The sequence below is a fragment of the Rhipicephalus sanguineus genome, chromosome 1 (assembly GCF_013339695.2).
Source record: "Rhipicephalus sanguineus isolate Rsan-2018 chromosome 1, BIME_Rsan_1.4, whole genome shotgun sequence".
Classification (NCBI taxonomy): Eukaryota; Metazoa; Arthropoda; class Arachnida; order Ixodida; family Ixodidae; genus Rhipicephalus; species Rhipicephalus sanguineus.
In genome coordinates, this window is record NC_051176.1 from 195,150,778 (window position 1) to 195,178,363 (window position 27,586).

Here is a 27,586-nt window from a genome sequence, read left to right on the forward strand (position 1 = left end):
CGTATCCGCCTTATAGATATAATTGTGGGACAAAATATAAGTTTACGCGCATATAGAGCGCACTCATACGGCAGCCAATTGCAACGCGTGACGTAAAGGATCTGTGATACGTGTCCGGAGGCCGATTAACGCATTGTAGTCAGCGGCAGACAGAGTGGGCGCCAGACTTACTCTGCTGCGATAGTGAGACTTGGTGAGAAACTGCGAACGCTCGCTATTTTTATGCATCCGCAGTGATTGTAATTAAACGCACACGCACTCCCACAGGCAAATGGACGATATAGACACGAGCCAGTGCGTTATATGTAACTTGTTTAGTTTATTTGCGCAGTAAATTTTTTTTCGTTTTCGTTCAGGTAATAAAACTTTTTTTTCTTTTTTTCTTTTTTTTATATCGGCGGCGATATTTTTGTTGCATCGGGAGTTGCGCGGCGGCGGCGACATGGGCGGCGGCAACAGCGGTGGCTAGCACCAGTCGTCGTCGTCGGTGTCGCCACTGCGCCGGCGGCGCGGCGTGCGGCGCGGCTTGTAACCGTTGGGCAGCAGCGGCGAGGGCAGCTGTCGGGGGCAGTGGGTTGGCGAGGCGTTCACTTTGGGGAAGTTGATGGCGGCCGGCGAGCGGGCGCCCGGCAGCGTGGGCGACTGCGACACGCTGGGGAAGTTGATGCCGGCCTCCATGGATCGAGCGTCGAGTCGTAGCCGCGATGGTTTGGCCGGCGTCGGTGGTAGCCGGCGCCGCTGGGCCGGCAGGCTCTGCGCCGAGGCCGCGGGACTCGCGGACCGCGCTCCACCGTAGTGGCGCTCGGCGCCCGCGCGGCTGGGCGAAGGACTGCGGGACCGTTGGCCCAGCCACGTGCTGCTTCGGTACTCCGCCGACCCGCGGCGGCCGCGCAGCGGCGAGTCTCGCAGGAATTCATCGCCGTGGAGCCGCGCTGCGAAATAGAGAGTCATTTGGGCGGGGATGCACGACTCACGAAGAAACAATTCGGTCACGGCCGCACGCCGGCTCTCGTCAGATCACGTATGTCATGTTAGCATTCAGGTGAGGAACCTCGGGAAACACGCACTTGCCGATGTCGTCGTTTCCGCCACTGAATATTTTGGCAGTCTATCTTGAGAGAGACAAAGTCAGGGGCGTAGCCAGAAATTTTTTTTCTGGGGTGGGGGAGGGGGGGGGGGGTTCAACCACACTTTATGTATGTTTGTGCGTGTGTTTCAGGGGCGTAGCCAAGGGGGGGGGTTGGGGGGGTTCAACCCCCTCCCCCCCGAAATTTTTCAGTTTTGCTTGCGTATATAGGCATGCACACATACAAACGCACGCACGAACATACATAAAGTATGGTTGAACCCCCCCGAAAAAAATTTCTGGCTACGCCCCTGGTGTGTTTGTATGTGTGCGTGTATATATAGGCAAGCAAAATCGAAAATTTTCGGGGGGGGGGGGGTTCAACCCACGCCCCTGGACAAAGTGTTCGTGAAAGAAAATTTCCTACAATCTCAGTAACAACTCATCCGCCTCGTGTAACTATACAGTTCAGTACACGCAGAAAGCTGTGCTGCTGATAAGGAGTGAATAGTCAAGAGACGACAGAGGCATTCAAACTCTGTTATTACAATTTTACAAATGGAGCTTAAATTGAAATGTGCGAATAAGAAAACAGAGTTTGCCGCCAGTGGGAGCCGCCCTCACATCTTCCAAATTTTACCAATAGGGCTACGACGAATGCTGTGTTCCTGTCTACTTGTGTATTTGTATGCGCCAGGTCAAAGTCTGATGTTTAGACAGCGTCACATCACTGCCACGATGGCGCACGTGGAACGCCGTTTTAGCCACAGGTGCCACGTATAACGTAAATTTTAGGAGCAGGCAGTCATCATCATCATCATCATCATCAGCCTGTCTACGCCCACTGCAGGGCAAAGGCCTCTCCCATGTTCCGCCAATCAACCCGGTCCTGTGCTTTCTGCTGCAACGTTATACCTGCAAACTTCTTAATCTCATCTACCCACCTAATTTTTTGTCTCCCCCTCACGCGTTTGCCATCTCTTGGAATCCAGTCAGTTACCCTTAATGACCACCGGTTATCCTGCCGACGTGCTACGTGCCCGGCCCATATCCATTTCTTCTTTTTGATTTCAACTATGATGTCCTTAACTCCCGTTTGTTCCCTGACCCACTCTGCTCTCTTCCTGTCTCTTAAGGTTACACCTATCATTTTCCTTTCCATCGCTCGCTGCGTCGTCCTCAATTTAAGTTGAACCCTCTTTGTAAGTCTCCAGGTTTCTGCTCCGTAGGTAAGTACCGGTAAGATGCAGCTGTTATATACCTTCCTCTTGAGGGATAGTGGTAGACTACCATTCATGATTTGATATTGCTTGCCGAATGAGCCCCAACCCATCCTTATTCTTCTAGTTATTTCACGCTCATGGTTCGGCTCCGCAGTTACTACCTGTCCTAAGTAGACGTACTCCTTTACAACTTCCAGTGTCTCGCCACCTATCGCAAAGCGCTGTTCTCTGCCAAGACTGTTCCACATTACTTTAGTTTTATGCATATTAATTTTCAGACCTACTCTTCTACTTTCCCTACCCAGTTCAGTAATCATGAGCTGTAATTCGTCTCCCGCGTTACTCATCAATGCAATGTCATCAGCGAATAGTAGGTTACTGAGATACTCTCCATTAACTCTTATCCCTAACACTTCCCAATCTAGGGCCCTGAAAACCTCCTGTAAACACGCGGTGAATAACATTGGAGAGATCGTGTCTCCCTGCCGTACGCCCTTCTTTATTGGGATTCTGTCGCTTTCTTTATGGAGGACTATAGGGGCTGTGGATCCGCTGTAGATTTCTTCCATTATGTTTATATAGGCTTCGTCGATGCCTTGATTCCGCAGTGCCTGCATGACTGCTGATGTCTCCACCGAATCAAATGCCTTCTCGTAATCTATGAAGGCTATGTATAGGGGTTGGTTGTATTCCGCGCATTTCTCTATCACCTGATTGATAGTATGAATATGGTCTATTGTTGAGAACCCTGTGCGAAATCCTGCCTGGTCCCTTGGTTGATTGAACTCTAATGTCGTATTAATTCTGTTAGCAATTACTTTTGTAAATAGCTTGTAGACAACGGACAGTAAGCTTATGGGCCTGTAATTTTTCAGGTCCTTGACGTCCCCTTTCTTATGGATCAAGATGATGTTGGCATTCTTCCAAGATTCTGGTATCCTCCCCGTCGAGAGGCACTTCGTATACAGGGTGGCCAGTTTCTCTAACATAATCTCTCCACCGTCTTTCAACAGGTCTGATGTTACCTGATCTATGATGTTACGCTTCTATGAAGACGTAGAATCAGCAATGAGTAAGGTAAAGACACAGTATACTGTACTGATGGGCGACTTTAATGCAAAGGTAGGCAAGAAGCAGGCTGGAGATCATGCAGTTGGGGAATATGGCATCGGCTCTAGAAACGCCAGAGGGGAGTTACTAGTAGAGTTTGCAGAACGCAATAATTTACGCATCTTGAATACCTTCTACAGAAAACGGGCTACTCGTAAGTGGACGTGGAGGAGTCCTAATGGCGAAACTAAAAATGAAATAGACTTCATAATGTGCGGCCACCCGGGCATTGTGCAGGATGTGGAAGTAGTTAGCAAGATCCGATGCAGTGACCATAGAATGGTAAGATCTAGAATTCAACTTGACGTGAGGAAGGAACGGCTGAAACTGATACGCAAGAAGCCGATTAATGAACTAGCTCTGAGAGGGAAAGTTCAGGAATTCAGAGTTTCACTTCAGAATAGGTACGCGGCTTTAACTGAGGAAACCGACCTTAGCGTTGACGCAATAAATGATAATCTGACTAGTATCATCAAGGAGTGTGCAGTGGAAGTCGGGGGTACAGTCGTTAGACAGGACACTGGTAAGCTATCCCAAGAGACGAAAAACCTAATTAAGAAACGTCAAGCTATGAAAGCCTCAAATGCAACAGACAAAATAGAGCTGGCGGAGCTTTCGAAGTTAATCAATAGGCGTAAAGTAGCCGACATAAGAAAGTATAATATGGAGAGAATTGAGTATGCTCTAAAGAACGGAAGAAGCCTCAAAGCTATGAAGACAAAACTGTGCATAGGCAAAAATCAGATGTATGCATTAAGGGACAAGGAAGGCAAGGTCACAAACAATATGGATAGAATAGTTGAGGTAGCGGAAGAGTTCTACAGAGATCTGTACAGCAGCCGAGGCATTCAGGATAATAACGTAAGAAGGAGTAATAGCGCAGAGGAATCTGACATCCCACCAGTATTGACAGGAGAAGTAAAGAAAGCCCTAAAGGGAATGCAAAGAGGCAAAGCAGCTGGTGAGGAGCAGGCGGTATTGTTCAATAAACCGTCATATGCTACAGCATCAAGAGTCCCATGTGAAATGAGCTAGATAAATTTAATCTATCTGATTTTAGCGAAAGCCGTAGTTGATCGACTGACGCGATAACAAGGTCGTGCTTGTGCATGAATTCGACGCTGGCTACTTCTCACTTCATGAATGTTTAGTGTTTTATACATATGACGCTATACACACTGATGCCATTGTAGACGTAACATTTACATATATATGTGCTCTACGTACAGTGTGTTACACATGTAACACACTTTACGTGTATAACATGCATATACGGGGTGCCCGAGCTAACTCTAGCCAGAGTTAAAAAATATGCCGACTCGACCAAATGCATGTTGCTTACTATTGCACGGATTAAGCCACACTATTTTGTCTGTTCTGCCTAATTGCTTAATTACGCAAACTTAATTCACCAATTTTTGAAGCAAGAAAGATGGGCAAAAAACTACAGTGAGCAGGTTCTAGATCGGTTGGTAAGGCGTGTGTATATATATATATATATATATATATATATATATATATATATATATATATATATATATATATATATATAACTGCAATAATATATAGTAAGGCATATCCGTCAAAGCCCTGACAAAATGTAGGTTCATAACTTTTGCTGAGCTTTCAACTCCGTTGTTTTACACGGTGATACATTCAGAATTGCCTCGGCAAGCAGCCATCGAATGTCAGTTAATCGACCGCCCATTTTAATTCTCAGTTTTTCTCTGGAGTCTCGTACAGCAGACATCACTTATCAGGTTGCTTATGGCAGCGCGCATCAAAAACGAGGACGATATAGACAGATCAAGATAGACAAAGACGTAAGCGCTTATCATGTTATGTGAAATTGCTCAACCGTATTCGTTTGTTTGTCTCGTTTTTGCTCGGTCAAGGCAACCGACTGTAAGTTTTTTTTTATTTGCGACATAGACTTGCACTTAATGCATAATATTTGTCATGTATATTTGTGTTAAATGTGCGCCGTTAGGCCGGTGTCGTGTATGAAGTGCTCCTGTGAATAAGCAACTGTCGAATGAGACAATTTGAGGCCATTTTCGCTCTTCATAGAAATCGCCGCATCAGCCCTGTGTTAGAAAAGGACTTAGCCACGCCTTGTCAACCCTACTGTATATGGTGATAACACGATCGGCCCTGCATGGACGTTCAAAGTAAAGGGTGGTGCTGCTTCTCCAGAGAGCATGCGTCGAGTGCAATGGTGTGGCCGATATAGACCACTACATCTGACCAGTCCTGCAAGCGTTTTTACCCTGAAAGGCAAAAAAAAAAAAAGAGGGCTTCCTCACGAGTGCGTTGAACAGATTGTGCTTCCAGAAGGTCATCGGATGGTTCAGATGGTTCTAAAGGAAGTGTCTAGCATTGTTTTAGCTGTTATGCGAGAGACTGACTTGAGTGATTCATGGTGGAATGTGACGTAAAAAGCGAGGTTCAGGCGGAACAATTGCCGGCCACGACTGTTAGGCCAGCCCCGCCTGTAGCAAGATCACCACCACCACCATCAAGGCAAGACTTGATACAAAATATGAAAGAAGGAATACAAGCACGTATAGCTGGGATTGCACCAACAGTCCTATTATGTAACCACTCTATAGCTCCACTGGCGAAGGCATTGTCAGGCCGAGGAGGGATGGCGTACCTCTTGCTCGGCCACGGCGACTCGTCTCGTACTTGACCTTGTCGACCAGGTCGCTGACAGCGTCCGAGAACCCCGCGGCTGATCGTCGCGGCGACGGTGACCGGCGCAGCGGCGACGTACAGCGGCTCCCCTGCGGCGACGGCCCCAGGGCGATGGAGTCCGGCCTCAGGCGGGCCGGCGGTCGGTCACCCTGCGCGCGGCGCCGCAGCGTCAGGCGCGGGGGCTCGCGCGGAGGCAGTTCGCGCTCGCGTGCACAGTGCGGCGGGTGCTGCCCTGGGGGCGTCGGCGGCGGAGGCGCGGCTGAGGCCCCCCCGGGAGGCGTGCAGGTGCGGCGCATGCAGCGTGCAACGGCGGCAGGCAAGCCGGCGCCCGCAGGGCCGGCGCCCACCTTCTCGGTGGCCGGCGGCGGCGCAGTGGGCGGCAGCGGCGGGGGCCCCGCCTGGGGCCGGTGCCGCCGGCTGCTACCCCGACGAAGGAAGCTCAGGGACCGCTGCCACGGCTTCTCCGATGACTGGCCGTTGCGCTCCATGCTGTCAGGGACAGAGACACGGCGTCCACTCAGACACAGCTGCCCCTCAAATGCTTCAACGTCACACCGAAAGCGGGCTTCTCCACAGCATTGCCGTTAATGTGGCGGAGCTAATCAAAATGTCGCAGTGTCGCACGAAAGGAGAATCACTGATAGCGATAGCAATGTATTGAATTAATAGGCGAAGTAGGATTTCTAGTTTTAGCGAGCCCATGTACTGCAGGAGAACACGCTTACTAATTCATTTAATAACAGGGCGCGCCCAGGCAATCGTCAATATGCTTTTTTTGACAACCGCGCGAACAGTTGCTGTCACAACGCTCGCCTGACGAACAGCGCCAATTGAGGTAATAAAACGCTTCGCATTGCTTCTAGCTTTGCATCTCCGAAATTTGAGATTGCGCATTTGTAGCCGCAATCTCAAATTCCGGAGCCGCAATCTCAAATTTCGAATTAACTGCAATATACGATGCTTGGGCCACCCATGTGCACAGTCGCGCGGGAAGCCGCCATGTCGAGTCCGGCTAAAGCAAGAGACGTGCGCTCGCACCTAAGCCCCTTCAAGCCCTAACTCAGGTGGTGCGGCTGTCGTGGAGAGCTGTGGTTGGGGGAGGGAGGGGGCGCAAGTTCCCTATCAGGAATGGACTGCGGCGTGGGCGCACGTCTCTTTTAGCTAGCTCGACCGTGCAAATTTCGCTAGCTTTCCCCGATGTTGTGCGCGTAGATCGTCCGCGCACCGTATCTTGAAGTTAATCTGCACCGTCTACAAAGAAGCACCGTCGAAGACACCTGGTGTCTTCTTGTGGACTGTCTTAACGCTCACCAACTGCTCGGGGTTGCGCTATCTCAAGTTTAGGAGACCCAAGGAGGGCGGGAAGACGGAGTGCATCCTTCTCTGCTCACTCAAGCACGCGCTTTCCCTCACACTCATAGCGTCGCTTGGAGCTTATAGGACTTGGAAGGAAGGAAGGAAGGAACACAAAAGGGAGAAGGCAGGGAGGTTAACCAGACAGCAGTCCGGTTGGCTACCCCACGCCGGGGGAAAGGGAAGGCGAGTGGAAAGATGGGCTCTATATTGAACATTACGGTAACGTCGGCGGCGGAAATGCGCTTTGCGTGTTATTTCAACCGCTATAACAGAAACACAGCGAGGAAAGAGGAAGGCCAAGAACAGTAGCATTCCGTTAAAAAAAACATTGCTCGTGACGTTAGAGCTGTACGGAGAAGCCTGCTTTCGGGTTATCGCATATCGTTACTGCGTGAGATCTCAGCAAAAGGAATCGTGTCGCAACATGTTGCCGATGAGTTTGAAACTGTGCAGCAAACACCAGACAGAAGACGTTAGCCTATGTACTTTTATCGAAATATTATGAGCCGCGCGTGTTTTAACGGTTTGAACAGTATCGATGTCACTACCAGCAATAAAATATTGCGTAACTAAATATATTGAGTGGACGGGTCTCGCGTGACACTAGCGAAGTTTTCTCGTGAATATAAGAGGACGCGTTTCTCCACGAAAAGGTTGTAAACCTTAGCCAAGGGCAGCTTTCGGCGACGTCGACGAAAATTTGCTTTGGGCGCGTTTTGTTGCAGCAGCTGAATGCCCTCTTAAGGTTATGGAATGAAGCTACCTTTGATGACCGTCGCGGAGCAATGGAGTGAACATAAATTGATTGGCACATTTTATCTAGTCTTCTTAGCAGAAACAACTAAAGGAGATAGATAGATAGATAGATAGATAGATAGATAGATAGATAGATAGATAGATAATAGATAGATAGATAGATAGATAGATAGATAGATAGATAGATAGATAGATAGATAGATAGATAGATAGATAGATAGATAGATAGATAATCTGAGAATGTACTTATCACCTATCGTACCTATACTAGTTACCCGTCAGTACGACCACTTCTTAAAGTCACGTTAGCGATATACTATAGACTACATAACGAAAGCAAGTAAGTAATATGGAAGGCGCTATTTTGCAATCTCTCTGTGTGATAGCAAGGTGCTACAGCGCAGTGTAGTACGACACATTTCCCTGTCGTCTCCGTTTTGTATAGTCGTACTGAGCGCATCAGCATATGGCACTGCTTCATATATAGGTAAACTTGCTAGCATTGCCCTCTCAAAAATGCCCAACTTTGAAAATAACTAGAAAATTCGGGATTGACGTCAAACTTACAACGAGTGCAGCATCTTGACAACGCATGCCGCCCAGTGCAGAGACTCGGCAGTAGCAGATATGCAATATTCATAAACCAGCTTTCTCTCGGATAATTCCGAGAGTACAAGAAAAGGCATGAAACACCACAGGGTGTAGCAGGTTCAGAGATTACGAGAACTCGTGTTTAAAATTTTTTGTAGCGCGCACGAAAGACGGGGACACACAGAAAGTAGGTGTGTGTCCCCATCTTTTGTGCGCGCTACAAAAAAGAATTTTTAAACATGAATTCATACCAACTCGGCCAGCTATCGGTTTTACTGGAATTATGCGAACTATTTAATTCACTACAAAAAAGTAACCTTTGCTTACGTGTTTTACACAGCTCGACTTTACTAACGTATTATATGCGTGTTATTTAGAGGAAAAGAAAGAAAACTGCTAAGCGACAATTTGAGGAAAAAGGTGTGCGATGATATTTTCGTGTTAAAGGCTTACGACACTGCTGAGTTTTTGAGAATGTAATTGTAAATAATAATATGTAATTTCGCTTCCTAATATACTATATGCATCGTAACCGGCTTTGAAATAGTACTTTTCGAATAGACTAATACATGCCGTCTGGTAATAAGGTTCCAGGAGCGCTTCCTACGACGTGTAAACACACTAGCATGGCGACATCTTGTTTGGGGCATAGTTTCTAACGTATCAAAGTTACATAGGCTACAAAGGAAAACTGCGAGAATAATCGCAAACGTACCGCGTGACTTGCGCAATGAACACATTTTTTTCTGTCCTTATTTTGCAAAAAAAAAAAAGCTGACATCTACAATTTACTCTTATTGAACCGTTGTCACACTTTTGCTTAAACACTCAGCACTTGTAAATCTCGTAAACTGTCTTCTCTCCTGGTGCTGAAGTGAGGTGACTTGATTTGATTATGCTTATTTCTTTACTCACAGATACTGAGGCCCTATTCGGGCCCATGCACGAGTGGGTACGTCAGTGGAAATAAACAAGACTAGAAAGAGAAAATACACGTAAGCAGTGATGGAAGTGCTGCTCCAGTTGCTCCAAACTGCCCCAAAAGAGAAATGCTGCTCCATGCTGCTCCAAACTGTGAGTTTTGTTCGTAACTGCTCCAAACCTGCTCCAAAAATTTAGACGAGCAACTTTAACCGTGTGACCAACTTGCGAACCCCAAGAAGAGAGAGAAATAGATGAAAAGGAAGAGGCAGGAAGGTTAACCTGGTGCGAGTGACCGGTTTGCTACCCTGCACAGGGGTGGGGATATAGGGGTCGGAAAGAGGACAGAGACCCAAAGATACTATTATCCTAGTATGCTACCAGTACGCAGCTTTATAAGCTCTCATTTCATTTATGCAACAAGAACTGGCGTATCAAGCATATAGCTCATTTAGCTGTTTTTTTTTCTTCATTGACGTGCGGGTATTTCGGTGAAATGTGAAAATGACAGAGATTGCTTTGATCTCACACCATTTATCACCAGCTGCTTTGGTAACAATTATATGTGGCTGTGGTTACTTCTGTAATGTGGCGCTCGGCTTTACCAGTTTGATCTCATTTCTGCCACAAGTACTCGTATTTTAAATATATAACTCATTTCACGGCGCATTTGATAACCAACCAACTTTTTAACTGTTCGTTTCTTGCAGTTTACATTTATAATTGTCTGTAAAATATTTTTCGCAATAAATATTAATATTTATGAGACGCTTCGGCAATGCTTTGAACGCCAGTACTTTTATGGCACATTTTACCATCTGCTTTTTAAAACACCAATAGCTGCTCAAAACTAGCATTTTTCCTGCTTCGAAAATGCTTATGCCTGCTCCAAAACGGTAATCTAAAATAAAAAGTCACTTCCAGCACTGCGTAAGTCATCAGTTGAAATCAGCATCTGTGAATGCAACATTAGGTACAAAGCAGGAACAATAGGGCAATAAATATAATGCGTAACGCAACATACAAACAAACAAAACAAAACAAAAACAAACAAACAAGCGATGCAGCGCGCATACACGATAGTTCGTTACGTTAGGAAATTTACATACTACTAACTTTTGTTCGAAATTTTAAACACAAAACTCAGAGACGAGTTGATAAGTTACCTCGAATATGCCATAATATAGCACTAATTTTAACAATCAAAAGAAAACTTATTCACAAGATGAACGAACGATTGTGTTGTGTTAGCGTTTACTGCTTCTTCTGGTAACTTGTTTCGTAATGAAATAGCATGTTGAGGTGACTAGAAGGCTGCCTAAACGTTTTATTGCGGTGTGTTCGACCAAGCCGCCCGAACAGTTAGGTTACGTTACGTTCGCGCGGTACTTTAATACAATCATGGTAAAGCTGATAAAAAAAAAATAAGACGTTAATTGGGACACCGTTATGCGATGAGTGAGGTTTCGCAGCAATGCCTTATCGCGAAGAACAGGTACGCTGGAGAAACGCAAATAAGTCGAACAAATAAACCTCAGGGCTAAGTTTTTCACCCATTCTAATTTTCTCAAAATAACATTTGCCGGTGCGGACCCGGCGATGAGAATTCTCGACAGATGCGGTGAAAAACAGCGAAACACCACTCGACATTGCCTCTCATCGATTTTGTTGACGTCTACGCTGTGTACAATATCTTCTGCGCTATAGGCTGCCTGCTGATAAAGAACTGTCAACTCTGGCGCCCGGCAATTCGGTGCGCCGCGCTGGTATTACGATATCGCGAATATTTCAACGACTTCCTCGACGCGCGATTCTCTGAAATGAGGCTTATGCAATTACAAATTGCGGCGCAGTCATGCCACTGTAAAAAAAAATGACGGTGGAGATCGACAAACCTAAGGTCTGCTGCGTAAATGTGTGATCTAAAGATAGTAACTCGAAAGTGAAGTGATCATCATAATTTGTTGTGCGTGTTCGATCTTTCCGTCTATAAAAACCTGCTACGATATTGGAAACGCGCTATTCAATAACACAGTCTTAAAAAAATGGTAAGGGTTAAAATGCACACACGCGCACACCGTATAATATATATGAAACGTATACGACCATTTTGCCGATGCTAAAACAAACAAACAAACAAACAAACAAACAAACAAACAAACAAACAAACAAACAAACAAACAAACAAACAAACAAACAAACAAACAAACAAACAAACAAACAAAAAACGTAGAAAAAAGTCACAGTTTCGCCGCAAGGGCGAAGCAATGAATGCGATAGCAAGAAACTAATGCTATACGAAGTGAGGTTCGCCAATGGATACTCTCAGTTTGAACAGCGCTCCTGTTGCAAAGGCGGCCGAAGCAGCGAAGGAAACTAGCGTGCTTCAAGTGTCGAGCTGTGACACTTGATAGTTCGCGCTCATCTTCTGTTTGTTCGTTTAGCGGCGTCCCTTGAGCTCGAGTGACTTTCGTAAGCTCCGTAACATGAGCGCGGACATCACGGTGAAAGCTCGAAACATCCCTCTTCCCCTCACCACGAGAAAACTGCGCGAGCAGACAGCGGAAGGGCAAGGTTCTCCCTGCGCAAATATAAGAAGCGAGCGAGCTCGCCGACGACTTTTAAATGCGCCTGTCGCGCTCCTCGTGCCATCTCGCTGGTAATGAAGAAACGCTTATAAGCGCCTCCCGTCTCTGAGTCCTGCCAGCGGTAAAGGGTGTGTACATAACGCTCGCCGTTAGTTACCTGAATGATCTCCGCTTTCTGGCGCAGTGGTTAGCGCCACGCGCTGTGGAACGAGAGGTCGCTGGTTCGATTCCGGCCTTCGGAAGCATTTTTCTGAATTCTTTTTTTTTGGGACTTTGATATATATATATACACATACATACTTATACATATACGGTGCATGACGACGGCGACGGCAAAATCCAGCCGAGACCGTCCATATAATTGCTATCGCAATAATAACAAAGAAGATTTGCGCAATGTTCGCTTCAGTTGGCTTTGCTTTTATGGCCAGGTACAAATCTACTCGTTCGCAACCACTTTCCGTCGTACACGCGCGCAACCGTCTCACATATTTCACAGAAATACAGAAGATCTATAACTTGAGAAAAGTGAATGAAGCTGCCTCAGCTATAAGAAAAACATTTTTGATTTTCGCGCGTGAAAGAAGAAAGTTTCGTACATTTTATGGATCAGAAAATGCTGAGAATGGCCAGAATTCAAATTTTTTTGGTGAATAATTTGAAAAAGAGTCTTAGTCAGTTAATTGCTGGATCGACCAATATCGCATACCGAGAAGAGAAGACACTGCTTTCAATAACTCCGCGGCAAGGCGCATCACACTTTGCTTCTGTTGTACTTTGCGCGCTCCTGGAACCTTATTGTCGGAAAACGGGTCACAAAAAAGAAAAGGCCGTACGGCCTACGAAAACCTTGCGGGTGAGGTTTACGTGAACCGAGGCGAAATGCTTCCTAGCAGTGTTCCTTGCGAAGAAGCTCGCATGCTGAATTCGCGAACTGACGGCGTTAGTTTCGCACATCTGGCGGACTTCGTGGCAGCCGTCAAGACGCAGCTTATGGTTGAAAACTAAATTCGGCCGAAGAGATCGGAAAGATGACAGCCCATCAAATATATGACGCCAGAGGACCATGCACAGGGTTGAGAAATCTGAGAGAACAAACCGCATGTCGCTGCCACAGAACGTTCCAGACGAGGTAACGGACACGCTGCGTCCAGATATAACAATCTCCTGACAACGCAGAGCGTTTCTCTACAGCAGTGATGCTCCTCAATGACGGTACAAAATTATGCATAACGAAACATCAGCAGAATGACGGTTTCATAACGTTTAGCTGGCTTTCGTCCACTCAACAGGGTTCTCGATGGTGTGTAGGGCGACTGTACGAACGTATTAAGTAAATTTATGATATTAGTGGCACGCGACGCATTCAGAAGGGAATTCAACACACCGTAGACAAACTGACTGGAGTCGTAACGATGAAATTAACCGCATCTTCGCTAGCCATTGCCACATATCAGGAGCACAGTGCTCGGTCTTCGTTCGTCCCATAACAACGGAACCCTCTTACAGCCCTAGCTATCTACCCTGGCCGAACACAGCTTAATGCGGTGGTAGGATTTTGTGAAAAGTCGCTGACGAGCACGTCACTCCCAATGGCTAAGTGATTCTCGTCCTTGACACTCGGGTTCCTGAAATGAACGTGCATTTACTCTATACAGAAGAGCTCGAGGATGCACTAGATGCCACAAAATATTTATCTCTATACCAAGGCCAGCATCATATACGCCGCCCGGGATCATCTTGGTCAAGAGGCAAGAAAAACACATCTGACCTGTTTTAACAACAGCGTTGGCACTGTTCACCAGCGGTTAAAGTCGGATGATACCACAACACAAAGTGGGAAATACGCCCGTTGGACTTGACATGGTGCCCCCATATTTCCCTGGCATATTGCATTTCTGGGCTATTACGAGTGCCACAGCAGTTACCATGCCTCCAGTCAGGCTTTAGTCAGGCTCTTGTACGAGAATCCCGACACAAGGCTGTACTGGGTCAACCGAGAGGGGCGCGTTGCTTGCCTTAATACTGAATGCCATGATGCCATCACAGGAGGGACTATCGCTTTAGAGGAGTCACTATCACTTAGAGAAAGAGTAAGCAATTCTTAGGTGTAGTAATGAGCCGAAACCTTTCGTGTTGGTACATGGGGCACGAGACAAGAGAGGATTATACCATAAGCTTAATAGAAAAAATTACATTATAGGAGTGGAATGTCAGGCTAGTTGGCTCATGATGAATAACTTGAAGCGCATACTAACGAGACAAAGCGGGGCACAAACACACATCATGGAGAAGTTATGTGCGAATACACGGACACAAGAGAGGGGAAACGGACAACACAAACGCCGACTATTTTCTGGACGTGGTCTCTAAGAACTTTCCCTGTGCACTACATCTGTCCCCGAAAACGGATTTGTGAACTTTGTGGTTAATACGCTCCTTAAAACATTTCAGCAACCTTTCACGTGGCAGAGAGTAATTAAGGTCTTCAAAATCCTACCCCCCCCTCCCCCCCCAAAAAAAGCTACACTCGTCAATTTTCTTGTCAAACCTCATATGCGCCAAATTCCAAGCGACAGCGACGAGTGACGAAAGTGGCTGTCGCGCGACAAATCGCTTGGTCGATCGCTCGGTTTCGGAAGTCTAGAAACTGTCGCTCGTCGCCCGGAAGTGGTATGACCGACTAGCCAGTAGCAGGAAGCCGGAACAAGATATATGTAAGCGACGTACTGCTTGTTGCCAGGCAACATGGCAGCGTCCATCGCTGGCGGAGAAGAGAGAGAAGGAATGTAGGAAAGGCAGGGAGGTTAACTAGACTATGCGTCCAGTTTGCTACCCTACACATTGGGAGGGGGAAAAGAGGAGTAAAAGAGAGAGAGAGAGGAGGATAGACACATGTCACATCACACACACAGTGCCGAGTTTCACAGGCGGTCGCTCAATAGGGTTCTTTTCAAGTACCGCAGGAGGGCTCGTGTGGCTTTCTGGGCTGATATGCTACGCGACCAGGCTCCTAAGATCTTTGCTTCATTAAAGGGCCGGTCATCCAGTCTATTCAAGGCACACTGGAGAGTCCGGCGATCTTCATCAAATTGGACACAGTGGCACAAGAGATGTTCGATAGTCTCTGTACAATTGCAGCTTTCGCACATGGATGAATCTGCCATGCCAATGCGATGGCTGAATGAGTTAGTAAACGCTACACCGATCCACACCGGCACAGCATTGTAGCGTCACGTCAAGCAATCTTGGATGGCAGTTGTAGCTGGAGTAATGATTCAAGGTTCTTAGGGCGAGGATTGGAGTTAAGCGGAGAATTCCAGTGCGCAAGCGTGGCATTATGCGCGATGCGACGAAGTTCTCTAGCTGCATCTACTCTTGACAAGGGTATGAACAGTGTGGGCGCTCCATCGTGGGCACATCGGGCAGCGTCGTCAGCAAGGTGGTTACCACTGATGCCACAGTGACCCGGCAGCCACTGTAAAACAATGTCGTGTCCTTGATCAGCGGCGCGATGACAAATTGCATTGATATCAGACACCAACTGGTGGTAGTTTCCACGTCGTAGACTTCGCACGCATTGAAGGGCTGCCTTGGAGTCGCAGAATATGGCCCATCTACTAGGGGATTCTTGCATAACAAACTCCATATCGGCTCGAAGAGCGGCCAGCTCGGAGCCCGTAGATGTCGTGACGTGTGATGTCTTGAACTTGACGGTGATTGATCGAGATGGTATCACAAAGGCACCTGTCGAACTTCCCGAGACCGAACCGTCCGTGTAAACATGAATTCGGTTAGCATACGACAAATGCAAAAGGTCCAATGAGATCTGCTTGAGGGCTGCAGATGACAGGCTTGCCTTTTTTGATATCCCCGGCACTTCAAGGTGCACAGTGGGCCTTTTCATGCACCATTCCGGAGATAGTGGTATGGTTGCGGGCGAGAATCTCCACGAGATGGAATGCTGGTTAGCTGCAACAACTTTGGAAAACGCTGCCTTTGGTCTTTCTAGTGGCAAGCTAGCGAGGTGGTGGTCAGGCACTCTGGATATGTAACGGGTATGTGCCCGGAGAGTGTCGACAGTTATATATGTCGTGATCGGGTGGTCTTTAGCAATAGCAATCGTTGCTACTGTGTTAGCACATCGAGGTAGCCCCAAGCATGTGCGGAGTACTTGGCCTTGAATGCTTTGCAGGACCCGGATGTTAGTTTTTCCGGCGTTGGAAAGCACGGGCGTGCTATACCGCAAATATCCCAAGAAGAGCGCTCTCTACAGCTGAAGCATAGATGACACTGATGTGCCCCACGTTTTACCAGCGAGAAATCTCATTACGTGTGTGATAGGGGTGAGCCTCTTCAAGTGCGAGATGTGAGCACTCCACGAAATATCTCTGTCGATAATGACGCCCAAGAATCGGTGACGTCTCGCATACGAAAGCCTCACGTTGTCGATGGAAACGGGATACCAGATCATGGGCTTGCGGGTAAAAGGAACTAAGGCGCACTTCTCGGTGGAAATTCTGAGGCCTCGAGCATGGAGGTACATCGACGTTATTCTCGCTGCTTTTTGGAGCCGTGCGCGTACCTGGGGTCGTTTCACTGCTGAAGCCCAGATACATATATCATCAGCATATACAGAGAGGTTAACTGATCGAGGTAGAATTTGGACAAGGCCAATGATCGTGAGGTTAAACAACGTAGGACTGAGAACCCCGCCTTGTGGAACGCCACGAGTGGTGTAATGGTCAACGGTGCGGCCTTCCGCAGTATGCACGAAGAAGGATCTCCTCAGTAGGTAGCTCCGAATCCATCGAAACATTTCTCCACCGATTCCAACGTTCGCCAAGGCATCGAGGATGGCATCGTGCGTTACGTTGTCGTATGCACCTTTCACATCGAGGAACATTGCAACCGAGATGCGCTTGAGGTATTTCTGTTGTTGCACAGAGGTTACAAGGTCGATGACATTATCAATAGAAGAGCGGCCTCTTCGAAAACCAGCCATAGCCTCTGGATATATATTGTAGCGCTCTAGGTACCACTCGAGACGTGTCAGAACCATTCTTTCCATTACTTTCCCCACGCAGCTGGACAGCGCAATGGGTCGACATGATGCCAGATCAAGCGGCGACTTTCCAGGTTTGAGGAGCGGTACCAAACGGCTGGACTTCCACCTTTCGGGAACTACGCCATCGTTCCATGACTGGTTGTAGCATTTCAGTAGTTGGTCTCGGCCGCGTCTTCCAAGATGGCATAAAGCAGCGTATGTAATGCCGTCCGGCCCAGGTGACGATGAACGCCTGCAGGTGGCTAGAGCCGCATCTAGTTCCTCGAGTGAGAAAAGCACATTCAGTTCAGAGACGCGCGCTACAGGAACATCACTGAGAACTTCGTCACTCATGGCGACCACATTGCCCGCAATCTTCACGCAGAAATCTTCGGCAACGTCAACCTGCAGACGGCCTTGATGGAGAGCCAATGTGCTGAATGGATGTTGTTGTTGTGGAGTCGAGTCAAGGCCACGCACCGTCCTCCATATAAGCGACATAGGTTTGCGAGGATCGAGTGATTCACAAAATTTCTTCCACCGTTGGTCCTCCAGCTTGTCCATTCGACGTTGGATTTTCTTTTGTAGATGTCGAGCGTCTCTGAGGTCATGAATCGAATTAGTGCGCTTGTATCTCCTCTCAGCCCGCCTACGAATCGTTCGTAATCGCTCAAGTTCCACATCGAAATCTGTACGTTTTGATACGTACGTAAAGGCGCACTTAACCGCTTCCATCACATTTATAATTACCTCCTCGAGGCCGCACGCGATATCATCGCACGCCTCTTCCACCTTTGTCTTGTACATTGTCCAATTAACTCTTCTGTAAGTTGATGAGGAGGAAGTTGTAAAACCTGTGACCTTCAAATACGTTGGAATATGGTCACTGCCGTGAGTCTCAATATCAGTGAACCATCGCACTTGTTGAGTGAATCGCCGTGACACCAATGCAAGATCCAAGCAACTGCTATATTTCGAACCACGTAAGTACGTTGGACTGCCGTCATTCATAACGTTAAGTTCGTGGCGTGAGGCGAATTCAGCAAGTTTCCGGCCTCTGGAATCAATTTTGGTGCTACCCCAAAGCAAGTGATGAGCATTGAAATCACCAATAAAAATCCAGGGTCCAGGTGTCGCCATCAAGATGTCATGCAGTCTTTCACCGTCGAACCGACCCGATGGTGAGATGTAGGCGCCGATAAGCGTGAAGGCTACCTTCTTCTGCGCAACGCGGAGGCACACGTACTGATTTCCGTTATGGGCCTACAGCACGATGCGCAGTGCAAGTATTGGATGCCCTGAGTCCAGTGCTTGCCAACTTTGCATAGACACAATGGCTCGTTCACTGCCTTCATTCCGAGATGAAGTACGTAGCGCGACAGTTTTCCAGTGGAATGCCAGGGGACTTAAATCACGGATCTCATGTTTTCGCCAGTACGTTTTCCGCAACAGGTTTCCTGTATTAGTAATATGTGAACCAAATTTGTCAAAAGCGATAAAGCTCTCTGGCTACGAAGCCTTCACTTCATCGACTTGTGGTGAGCCCAGCAAAGTAATTGTGTATATCCGCACAGACTTAACCTACATTTCACATTTGGTGCTGGCGGAGAAAGTAACGACATTGCTGCAGCAACTCTTAAGGTTAACCCGTGCCTGTGGTTGTCTAAATACCTAGCGTAGACCTTCACGTTACCGCGTAGCTAGTGCTCCTTCCCTCCCTCCTTTTCACCTTTTGGCTCCTTTATCGTCTTTTTCCAGCTAAGGGCAGCAAGGTGGACGTGCGTCTAGGTAACACCTTTCCTACTTTCTCTTTCTCCGGCTGACTTTCGGAATGACGGATGCACTGGAGGACCTATTATTGATTTTCCGAGTCAAGTGTGGCAAAAGAGGCCTGTACTTCCTCTGTGGACACGGCAACGATACAGTGGGGGTTTGCCTTTTTAGACAGAGAAGAATGTCGTTATTCCGAGGGAATGGAATAATTGTCATGCTTGAAGTGCTGTGAACATGCGTTAGGACACGTTGGCCATTAATTCCACATCTAAATGTAATTAATTGCCCAATCTCAAGCGCTAACAGACCGAATAAGAAGTCCGTATGTTGCGCTACGGTGGGTATATAGACTGATTATGTGCCGAAGGTCATCCCAGAAACGGCGACAAAAAAAAATTGCACCAAGGATTGCTTTGGCGAAACAAATGACCGACACGAAGATTCGAGGTCCTTCCTGACCGAGAAGGGGCGACTGCGAATGATGACGACAGGAATCCGACACGCGACACCGATAGCGTAGTGCACCACACTGTGCACGGACCTTTCCATTATACATGACGTAGAAAATAGGTCCAATTTCAAGATTGAGACAAATTGCACAGACTCGCCTTTGGGGAAAGGCCACACGGCACCGGCTTAATATGTTGACTCACTCGCTCTTCGTTAGATATTAGAAAACCTACGATAGGCATACTCCTCAACAGAATAGCAACTCCATCAGATCGAAGCGCACTTCAAGTGCTGAATACCTCGTAGTCAGTCCTTGGAAGCCTTCATTAACATCATGGATCCATTTACTTTACGACAACTGCAGAGAAAACAGAACCTAAAGTGGTTCTCAACTGCAGCCGTCAGTGCATGCGCGGTGAACGCTGCTATGTGTGCGCGCATATCACATGTTCTGGCTTTCCCTGTCCACTTATTGTTCTACTGCCCCTTCCCTTCCCCCGTGCAGGGTCGCAAATCAGGTGGAAGCCGGCTAACCCCCCTGCCATTTCTTCGCATTTCTATCTCTACCTCTCTCTCTAACGCACAATGGATGACTTACAGGATTGCTCATGATACACGAGGTCTCAGTGCTCAAAGAGCTTTCTAACGAAATGGATAGTTTCGAGTGGACGTCATCTCCTTCCATGTACTTGCCGGCAACTTGACGACCGCAATCAGATCAGCCAATAATGCTTAGGATGAAAGAGATACGAGAGAAAATAAAGGTTTATTGTGAGCAAGCGCACTGTGCGCCCAAGGTGGGCGGCCTCCTTATTCCAGGTATCCGCAGGCCTTCGCCATCTCTCGTGCCCGTTGAACCAGGCTGTGCTGAATCTTCAGGTCTGAATCCGATAGCTTGGTCTCCCACTGCTTTTCGGCTAGTATAGCGGTGCTAGGATCATGTACACATCCCCAACAACAACAACAAAATGCTCAACAAAATTTAAAGAGGAATGCTCACGTAAGAGGGGACCACAGACAATGGTTGTCAGCCTCTTTTCAGGCGATACTCATGCGCTATCACACGACACACAGACTGTTGTGAACGGTTCGTCACAGATACGGCGGCATGGAGCATTTCTGCGGCGACGAACAGTCTGCTTGAATGTGCTCGTTGCATCGAAATAATATATATATATATATATATATATATATATATATATATATATATATATATATATATATATATATATATATATATATATATATATATATATATGTATATATATATATATCAGACGCAGACATGGAATGCAAGTGACATTGTGGAAGATATACAAGACCTCGGCAGTGGAAAGAGTGGACAACCGGCAAATCGATTCCAAGTAGATGGAGCTCCTAAAGCTGTGAACGTTGTACACCAACGTTATACCAAGCGAAAGAAATCTCCGATCTCCTCGGTGTGGCCAATTTGTACTGCGTCTAAACCGGCGGAAATTGCTATTTGCATCTGCGGCGGTAAATTCGTTTACCATTCAGTTGAAGCAAATCAAATGCCACAAGTTCGCACAGGCCGTCCTAAGATACACTGCACTAGCCATTCACGGCGCGTAATAGGTGGATGCCATTGCTCACCTGAGGCTCGATCGATGTAGCGAGCCGTGCCTGGAGGGCGGCTGCAGGTGTCCGTCGTCCAGGTGTGCCTCGTCCTGGTTCAGGCTGCCGTGGCTGGCTCGGGTGTTGGAGTTGCGCACGGCGCCCATCAAACGCTGGAGCAGGGACGGTCGCTGCGGCCGCGCACGCGTCGGCAGAGGAGGACCCGGCGAGGAAATACGCACGCGCTGTATAGAGCTGCTGCCGCGGCCGTCGCCGCAAGCGCCGCCACGCTGCCTTCCCCTTCACTGCGACACTGTGCCTACTCGGCGGCGTGCATGGGTACTACATGCCACCTGCTGCCAGTGGTGTTCGCTGCGAACCACTTTAATATCCGTCTGTATGCGCTGACTGGCGAACGAAGCGTTGTTAAAAATGCGCCTCTTTTTGTGGTTCCGGGAAATCTTCGTTTTGTCAACCCGTGGCCCGCGTTGTTCGCTCACACGAATAGGGTGTGACTGTCGATTCGTTCAGACACATTGTAAGGGGCAGCGCTCTATGTACGCAACAAATGTCGTAGACTGCCGGTTAGGACATCAAGGGGAAGGCAGATCAGTGGTTCAGCTTGCATGTCCCACAAACAAAAAGATATCTGGAGGAACACAGCAAAGAGACACAAACACAAACAAACGAACAAAACAGATGCTCCGATGCAGCAAAGCCGTGACAAAGGAGATCAATATCGACTTTTGAGCCATGTAGCGAATTTTAACGTGTTTCCTGTGGACTTGGCCTGCATAGTCGATGGCGAACGCCAGTTGCCAATGTGCCTGCTAGCACTGACCAGGATTTCTGCACGATGGCCGCCACTGACACATCGGCCGGCATAATGTGCTTGTGCCAGAATTTAGGGGAGAGCTCAAGCAGTTCCGCGTGTTAACTCGAATACATTGCGAATGTCGCGATAAAGAGCGATATTACTGATGCTTCTCCATTCATTAACTGACTATGCGCAGTGGTGAAAAGGTACTCGCTGTGTAATTAAAAGTGTGTACTCACAGGTTTTTTTCCAGAGGTAAGAGATAGGAGCGTGTATACATTTAAACAGTGGGGCCTAACTGCGTTTTCCTATTGTCTAATTTGACAGGAAGTCAGCCAGTGTTTTACATGAAAAAAATTTATATGCATATCCTATAGACGACGTGCAGAAATGGCTATGCTTAAATTTTGATCGCTGCTGAGAGGAATCAAGCAGTGTATACCTCCATGATACAGCTGTTCTCGCTGGCTATTTGTAATCGTATGTACGACCAACCTCGCGTACTTACGGTTCCCTTCAACACAGACATGTACTTTGATGATACGTGCAGAGGTAATATAAATTTAGGTCCTTAGACGTGCTATAGTAAAGTTTAAAATCTCTTAATAATTCATGCTCTCTTTTTAAACACAACTGTAATTTGTGAGCAGGAGCTTTGCGCAAATGACGGAGTGCATACTATTTTTTAGTCATCTGTACCGAGAACAGAAATAGCTTTTCTGGCAGTTTATTTTTTCTTGCAATTTTTGATTCAATATACATTGTCTCGTTGAAACCGTCGTCATCGTTGTGCGTAAAGAGTAATACGGCTGAACAAATGCGTTCATTACTCGTCAACTTCTTTATGCATTGAGCAACTGCTGCTTTTTTTAATTGTTAAGGATTATATGCCGTCAATGAGAACGTCATCGCTGACGCCTGGCTGTCACAAATGCCCATTATGATGGCCAACGTGAGTACAATAGATATTAAGCGCAGGTTTGCTGTCCTAGGGTGTTTTATAGAAGCAGTCCAACGTTACGCTCAGATATCGTCCAGACAATGTTACTGGAGGGTTTTCGAACCTTGAATAGCTCCTTTAACGTATGAGCTATGTAGCGGTAGCTGTTTCGAAATGCCTATGAAGTAGCAGCGCTGTGCAGACTACCAATGACATACGTCCTCGCGACTGATAATGTGCATCAGAGGCCTGTAGTGCAGACAGCTAAGGCGAGGATCGGTAGGATTCACAGCGCTGGCGTTGGTCATTGCGTGCAACGGAGCATGAGGGCTGCTTCACACAAAGCGAACTCTAGAGAGACGTATTCTTGCGATGTGCAAGTGTCGCGGACTCGGCGTATAAATGCCTCGGATGGAGAGCTTTCATTTAGTTTCGCAACGTGCGAAACAGCCCTCGCACAAGACAAAGTTCGTACAGGGTGTTTAAGACAACTCAGTGGCAATAAAGAACATAGCGTGAGATTGAAAGCAAGAGAAAGACCGAAAAGAAAGCCCCCACCGCATACTGTTTGACAAAGGAGAACGTACGTAAAATGTGCGCATAATAACCTTTGGCGCTCCTGGTTGTGGCCTTGTAATCGGAAGAGCTCTGACGTGAGGCATGCTCGCGCGCTGCCTGGCATTTTCGGCCGGCATTTGACTTAGAACGGCACCTCGGCCGTGATCCGAATCCGGGTGGCGCGCGCGGTCGTAAGTCAAACGCCGTGCGCGCGGTCGGGCTGAGCGCCCAGTTGGGGAGGAGACAAAAAGGTGGCCGGGGATGTCTCCTGTGGGAGAGGGCTACGCAGGGCTGTCCGCCAAGACAAGGCACTAGGAGATGCAGGCATGCCTGACTACGGGCCATGCACCGCTGCACGAGCAGCCCTAGGGTAGTAAGAAAAGACTCTAGAGCTACGGGAGAAGGGGGCATGCCCTAGGTTCCATCCGCTCACCGACGCCCCCGAGGCCAGACACACTCGCCCGGCTCGGGAGCGGGCCTTCTCTGCCCACTACGCCCCCGCGGCGGCGAGCACGCCGCGTGGCCAAGAATGCACTCTTCTTCTACGGGCCGGCACGTCCCCCGGGAGGGGGGACGTGCCGCCACGGGCCGAGCAACGGCGCAGAGCAGGGGCCACCGCCGCGCTGAAACACCGGCGCTGCGCGGCGGCCACCGCTGCATCTGCGGCTAGCTACTCTATGTCACACGCTATACAACTCGCTCTCTATCTACACCTGTCGTCCGGAGGCAAGGTGCGCCCAGTGTTGCTCGTGGTCACTCATACCCCAATCACGGGGCTTACATTAAAAACAAAACAAAAGAAGATTTTTTTTTAGACTGAAGTCTGCCCGCTTCTTTACTTTAAGGACACCGGCCTCACGCTACTTTAGGCGCTCCGCTAACTCCTGTCGAACAACGCTCTCCGACCACCAGCACAAGACACTTTCGGGCCCAATCAGCGCACACCCACATACAAGCCAAACAACAGTTAACATAAATGCAACACCGAATTATGACGGCGCACTGTTGAGCTTTGCGGCAGCTCTGGCCGGCGTGCTTGAAAATGCACTCACGAGAACGCTGGACTCCACAGGGCTCGCAGGGAGCAGTACAGTATAATACGGCACGTGAATGTGCGTTCATTACAACGAGGTGAAATGCAGCACGAATAACAGAAATGAGTAACAGCCTTATTTTAGTAACATGGTGAGTATGTCGCGTGTGGCTAACCGAGGAGCGCCTGCAGCGACACTTTATGCCAATGACGGCGTTAAACTACGCACAGACACACTAGTGAAGCAACCTTCTTATAAACTGCGTGATTTAAATTCTATAAGTTTTCTATCATACTGATATAACTTGTACAGTGTCGCATACGATATTTCCCGCTGAAACAAAAGTGTAGAGTACGTGGCCTCTCGCTGCCTTTCCTTGTTGCCGTGCTAACTTATGCTTGCTAACGCGACGAACTGCTCACAAAGAAAACAGATTGTAGTACCATGGTCTCGGAACTATCTAGGTGTGAAGCTAGGGCTCACGAGACCTGGATTGTATAGTGTTTGCGCGTGCCTCCACTGAACGCCTGCCACCCCCCCCCCCCTTGATTTCCATGATTTGTCTTTTACCTCCCTAAGCATGCGTTAGAAAACTAGCTGGAAACGTCGTTAACTTTCATTGCCCACTTTGTTTCTCTTTTTTATCGTGGCTTGATGGCATGCTTTTAGAATGGATGGATGGAAGAACTTTATGCTTTTAGAAGCAGTTTTTTTTTTGTTGCGACTTGTACAGCCTACGTAAATAAATTACCTAATGTGATCTAGTGTCCTAAGAAAAGTAGACCTGTAAGGAACGTTTTGATTATGAGGTATAGGTGCGAGTGGACTTGTGTAGCACGTTGGTCAGTTAACGGAACGCGACCTAGTCGCCCTCGCAATTTACGGTGAAGAAGAAGAGTTTCATTCGTCGGACAGAGTCATATGGCTGAATGTTCTACTCCGTCCAGAGTAACCAGGGTGATGCTTTCATCAGCATACACAGTCCACGTCTCCTCATGGGAATCTTCGTGAGTGCATTCTTCAGCACGCCAGCAGTCGGGAGCCAAAGAGTGAATTTTAGTTGTTCTCTCACTTTTACAGACCTGTTCTGATGCGAAATAATAGCTACATGTGCTCCACGTTTCTTCAAGTCTCTCTCCCTCCTTTTTTTTTTCCCTATCAGCACCGCCATATTGGACCACATTGAACAGCATGGGATTTAACATTCATGCAATATATATCTCGGCAACAGTTATGACTACTTAATACATTTCCGGCAACCTTGCGGCAAAGCAGAGTGAGGACGAGCTGCGTAACGTATAGGGTGCGACTCTGCCATGCCGCTAGGGCGCCGGATCAGCCTTGGCTGCGTTCCGACGGAGACACTTTACTCGGTACAAGGCGTCACACAGCCAACATGTAAGGTACATTCACACCGAAGGCGGGGCGGCAAAGCGGCCAAGCGGGCTTTTCAAGGCGGCGAGGCGGCGAGCGCGCGTACCTGTTCAGACCGCATGACTCTCTTGGCTGCCCGCGCGGCCGAGGAGGCGGGGCCTCTCGCGCGTTAGCGCACGTGTCGCTGTCACGTGGCACGGCTTCTCCCAAAGAGACACCCGCACCACCGCCGCGCCACCGCCGCAGCGCGTTCTGATTGGCTGCGGCAAAGCGGCGAGTAGCGGCGAGCGGCAAAAAATTGGTCCGAGAGCGATCGGACCTGCCGCCTCGTTTTCCGCCCCGCTTTCGCCGCCTGGAGAGGAGGTTTTCCCGCTTTCCGCCTCACCGCTTTGCCGCTTTGGCCGCGCCGCCTTCGGTGTGAATGAGCCTGCTTCACCCGCGGCGGCTTGGGCGAGCGGCTCGATGCGCCCGTCTTCGAAACTGGCAGGTGGTTACAGCGAGCGGTTTCGCTCGGCCCAAGCCGCCGGTGGTGTGCGACAAATACTATATAGACACTGGGGCGTTCTTTTTAGGCGAGGAAAAGAGCAACAATATCTATACTACCGGAGAATCTGGCGGCGATGGCGGACTCGCCTTTTCCTGCAAACAAGAAACACAGAGAGCCCACATTGATCCACTACAGAGGCATTCGGGCAAAGACGCACAACGAGGCAACAAGAGCAGCAAACCAAGCACAAAGCGACGACTGTACACCACACGAATACGAGCAAGGCGCGCTAGGGCGCCTCGTGCACGTGCGCCTGCTCTCCTCAGCGGCGCGCGCGACGGCGCAGTCGCGAGTGCGCCATTCCGGGGCTGCGCTGCTCGTGGGCGCGCGCTCGCGCTGCGCCGTCGTCGGCCGCCACGCGCTGGGCCAGGTCTCTTTTCATCTACCTATGCGCGCGCACTCTGCGAGGCACTAGAACCACATCTGAGAGGGTGCATGAGATATCGGGCGCTTTCTCGTCTAGGCAGGGTACGTAAAGGTAGGGTCGAGGGTACACTTTTCTTTTCGCCTCACACTGTGCGATCCGTGCGTCCTGAGAGCGACAGGCCGAGGCATCTTGGCTGGCCTGTTGCACGCTGCTGGTGAAACAGACACGTAGGAAAGCACGAAATCGCGCACTTCACGTGATTCCTCGCTTCTCTGGCTTGAGGGGCTGTAACCGCGCCGTCCTTTTTTTCCGTTCTCTTTTAATTTCGCGAGTACACAATGTAGATGACGCTCGCTTTCACCTTGGGGCCACGAAAGAAGGTAAGTGCAGCTGAGTAACTATATTCGTCGAAATAAGCACTTATTTGGGTGCATTTTAGCATGCCGTCAAAAGACAAAGTGAGTTGTAATGTTCGCAACAAACTATCAACACTTAAGGGTACAAAGCGTGACAAGAGGCATGTGATTACGTTTAGCAATTCTCATGCATAAAGAGAAAAATTCACTGCAGCCTTGCAGTTCAACTTGTGCGACAGGTACATAGAAATCATTCCCTGTATTTCTCTCATTTAATTCAACCAGCACACGATTCGCTTTACGATCATGATCGATAATTTCGTACATATCCGCGCAAGCAACAAGAGGAAAAGCTAGAATATGTAAAAAAATTCTATTTCACTTCTCTTTTTTTTGCCATTTAAGGAGCAATAATTTCATTGTTATACAGAATCATTTAG

General features: G+C 48.2%; 1 protein-coding gene across 1 annotated transcript in view; it reads right to left on the bottom strand.

Annotated features, from left to right (window-relative positions):
- Window positions 1-299: 299 nt before the first annotated feature.
- Window positions 300-27,586, bottom strand: part of LOC119404958 (voltage-dependent calcium channel type A subunit alpha-1) — a 561,845-nt gene continuing 534,558 nt past the window's right edge. The window contains exons 44-48 of the mRNA XM_049418585.1: window positions 26,480-26,515; window positions 21,193-21,344; window positions 6,444-6,585; window positions 6,056-6,245; window positions 300-932 (exon numbers count right to left, since the gene is read on the bottom strand). Of these exons, the coding sequence (XP_049274542.1) occupies window positions 466-932; window positions 6,056-6,245; window positions 6,444-6,585; window positions 21,193-21,344; window positions 26,480-26,515 (987 nt within the window). The 3' untranslated portion in view covers window positions 300-465. The remainder of the gene's footprint in view (window positions 933-6,055; window positions 6,246-6,443; window positions 6,586-21,192; window positions 21,345-26,479; window positions 26,516-27,586) is intronic.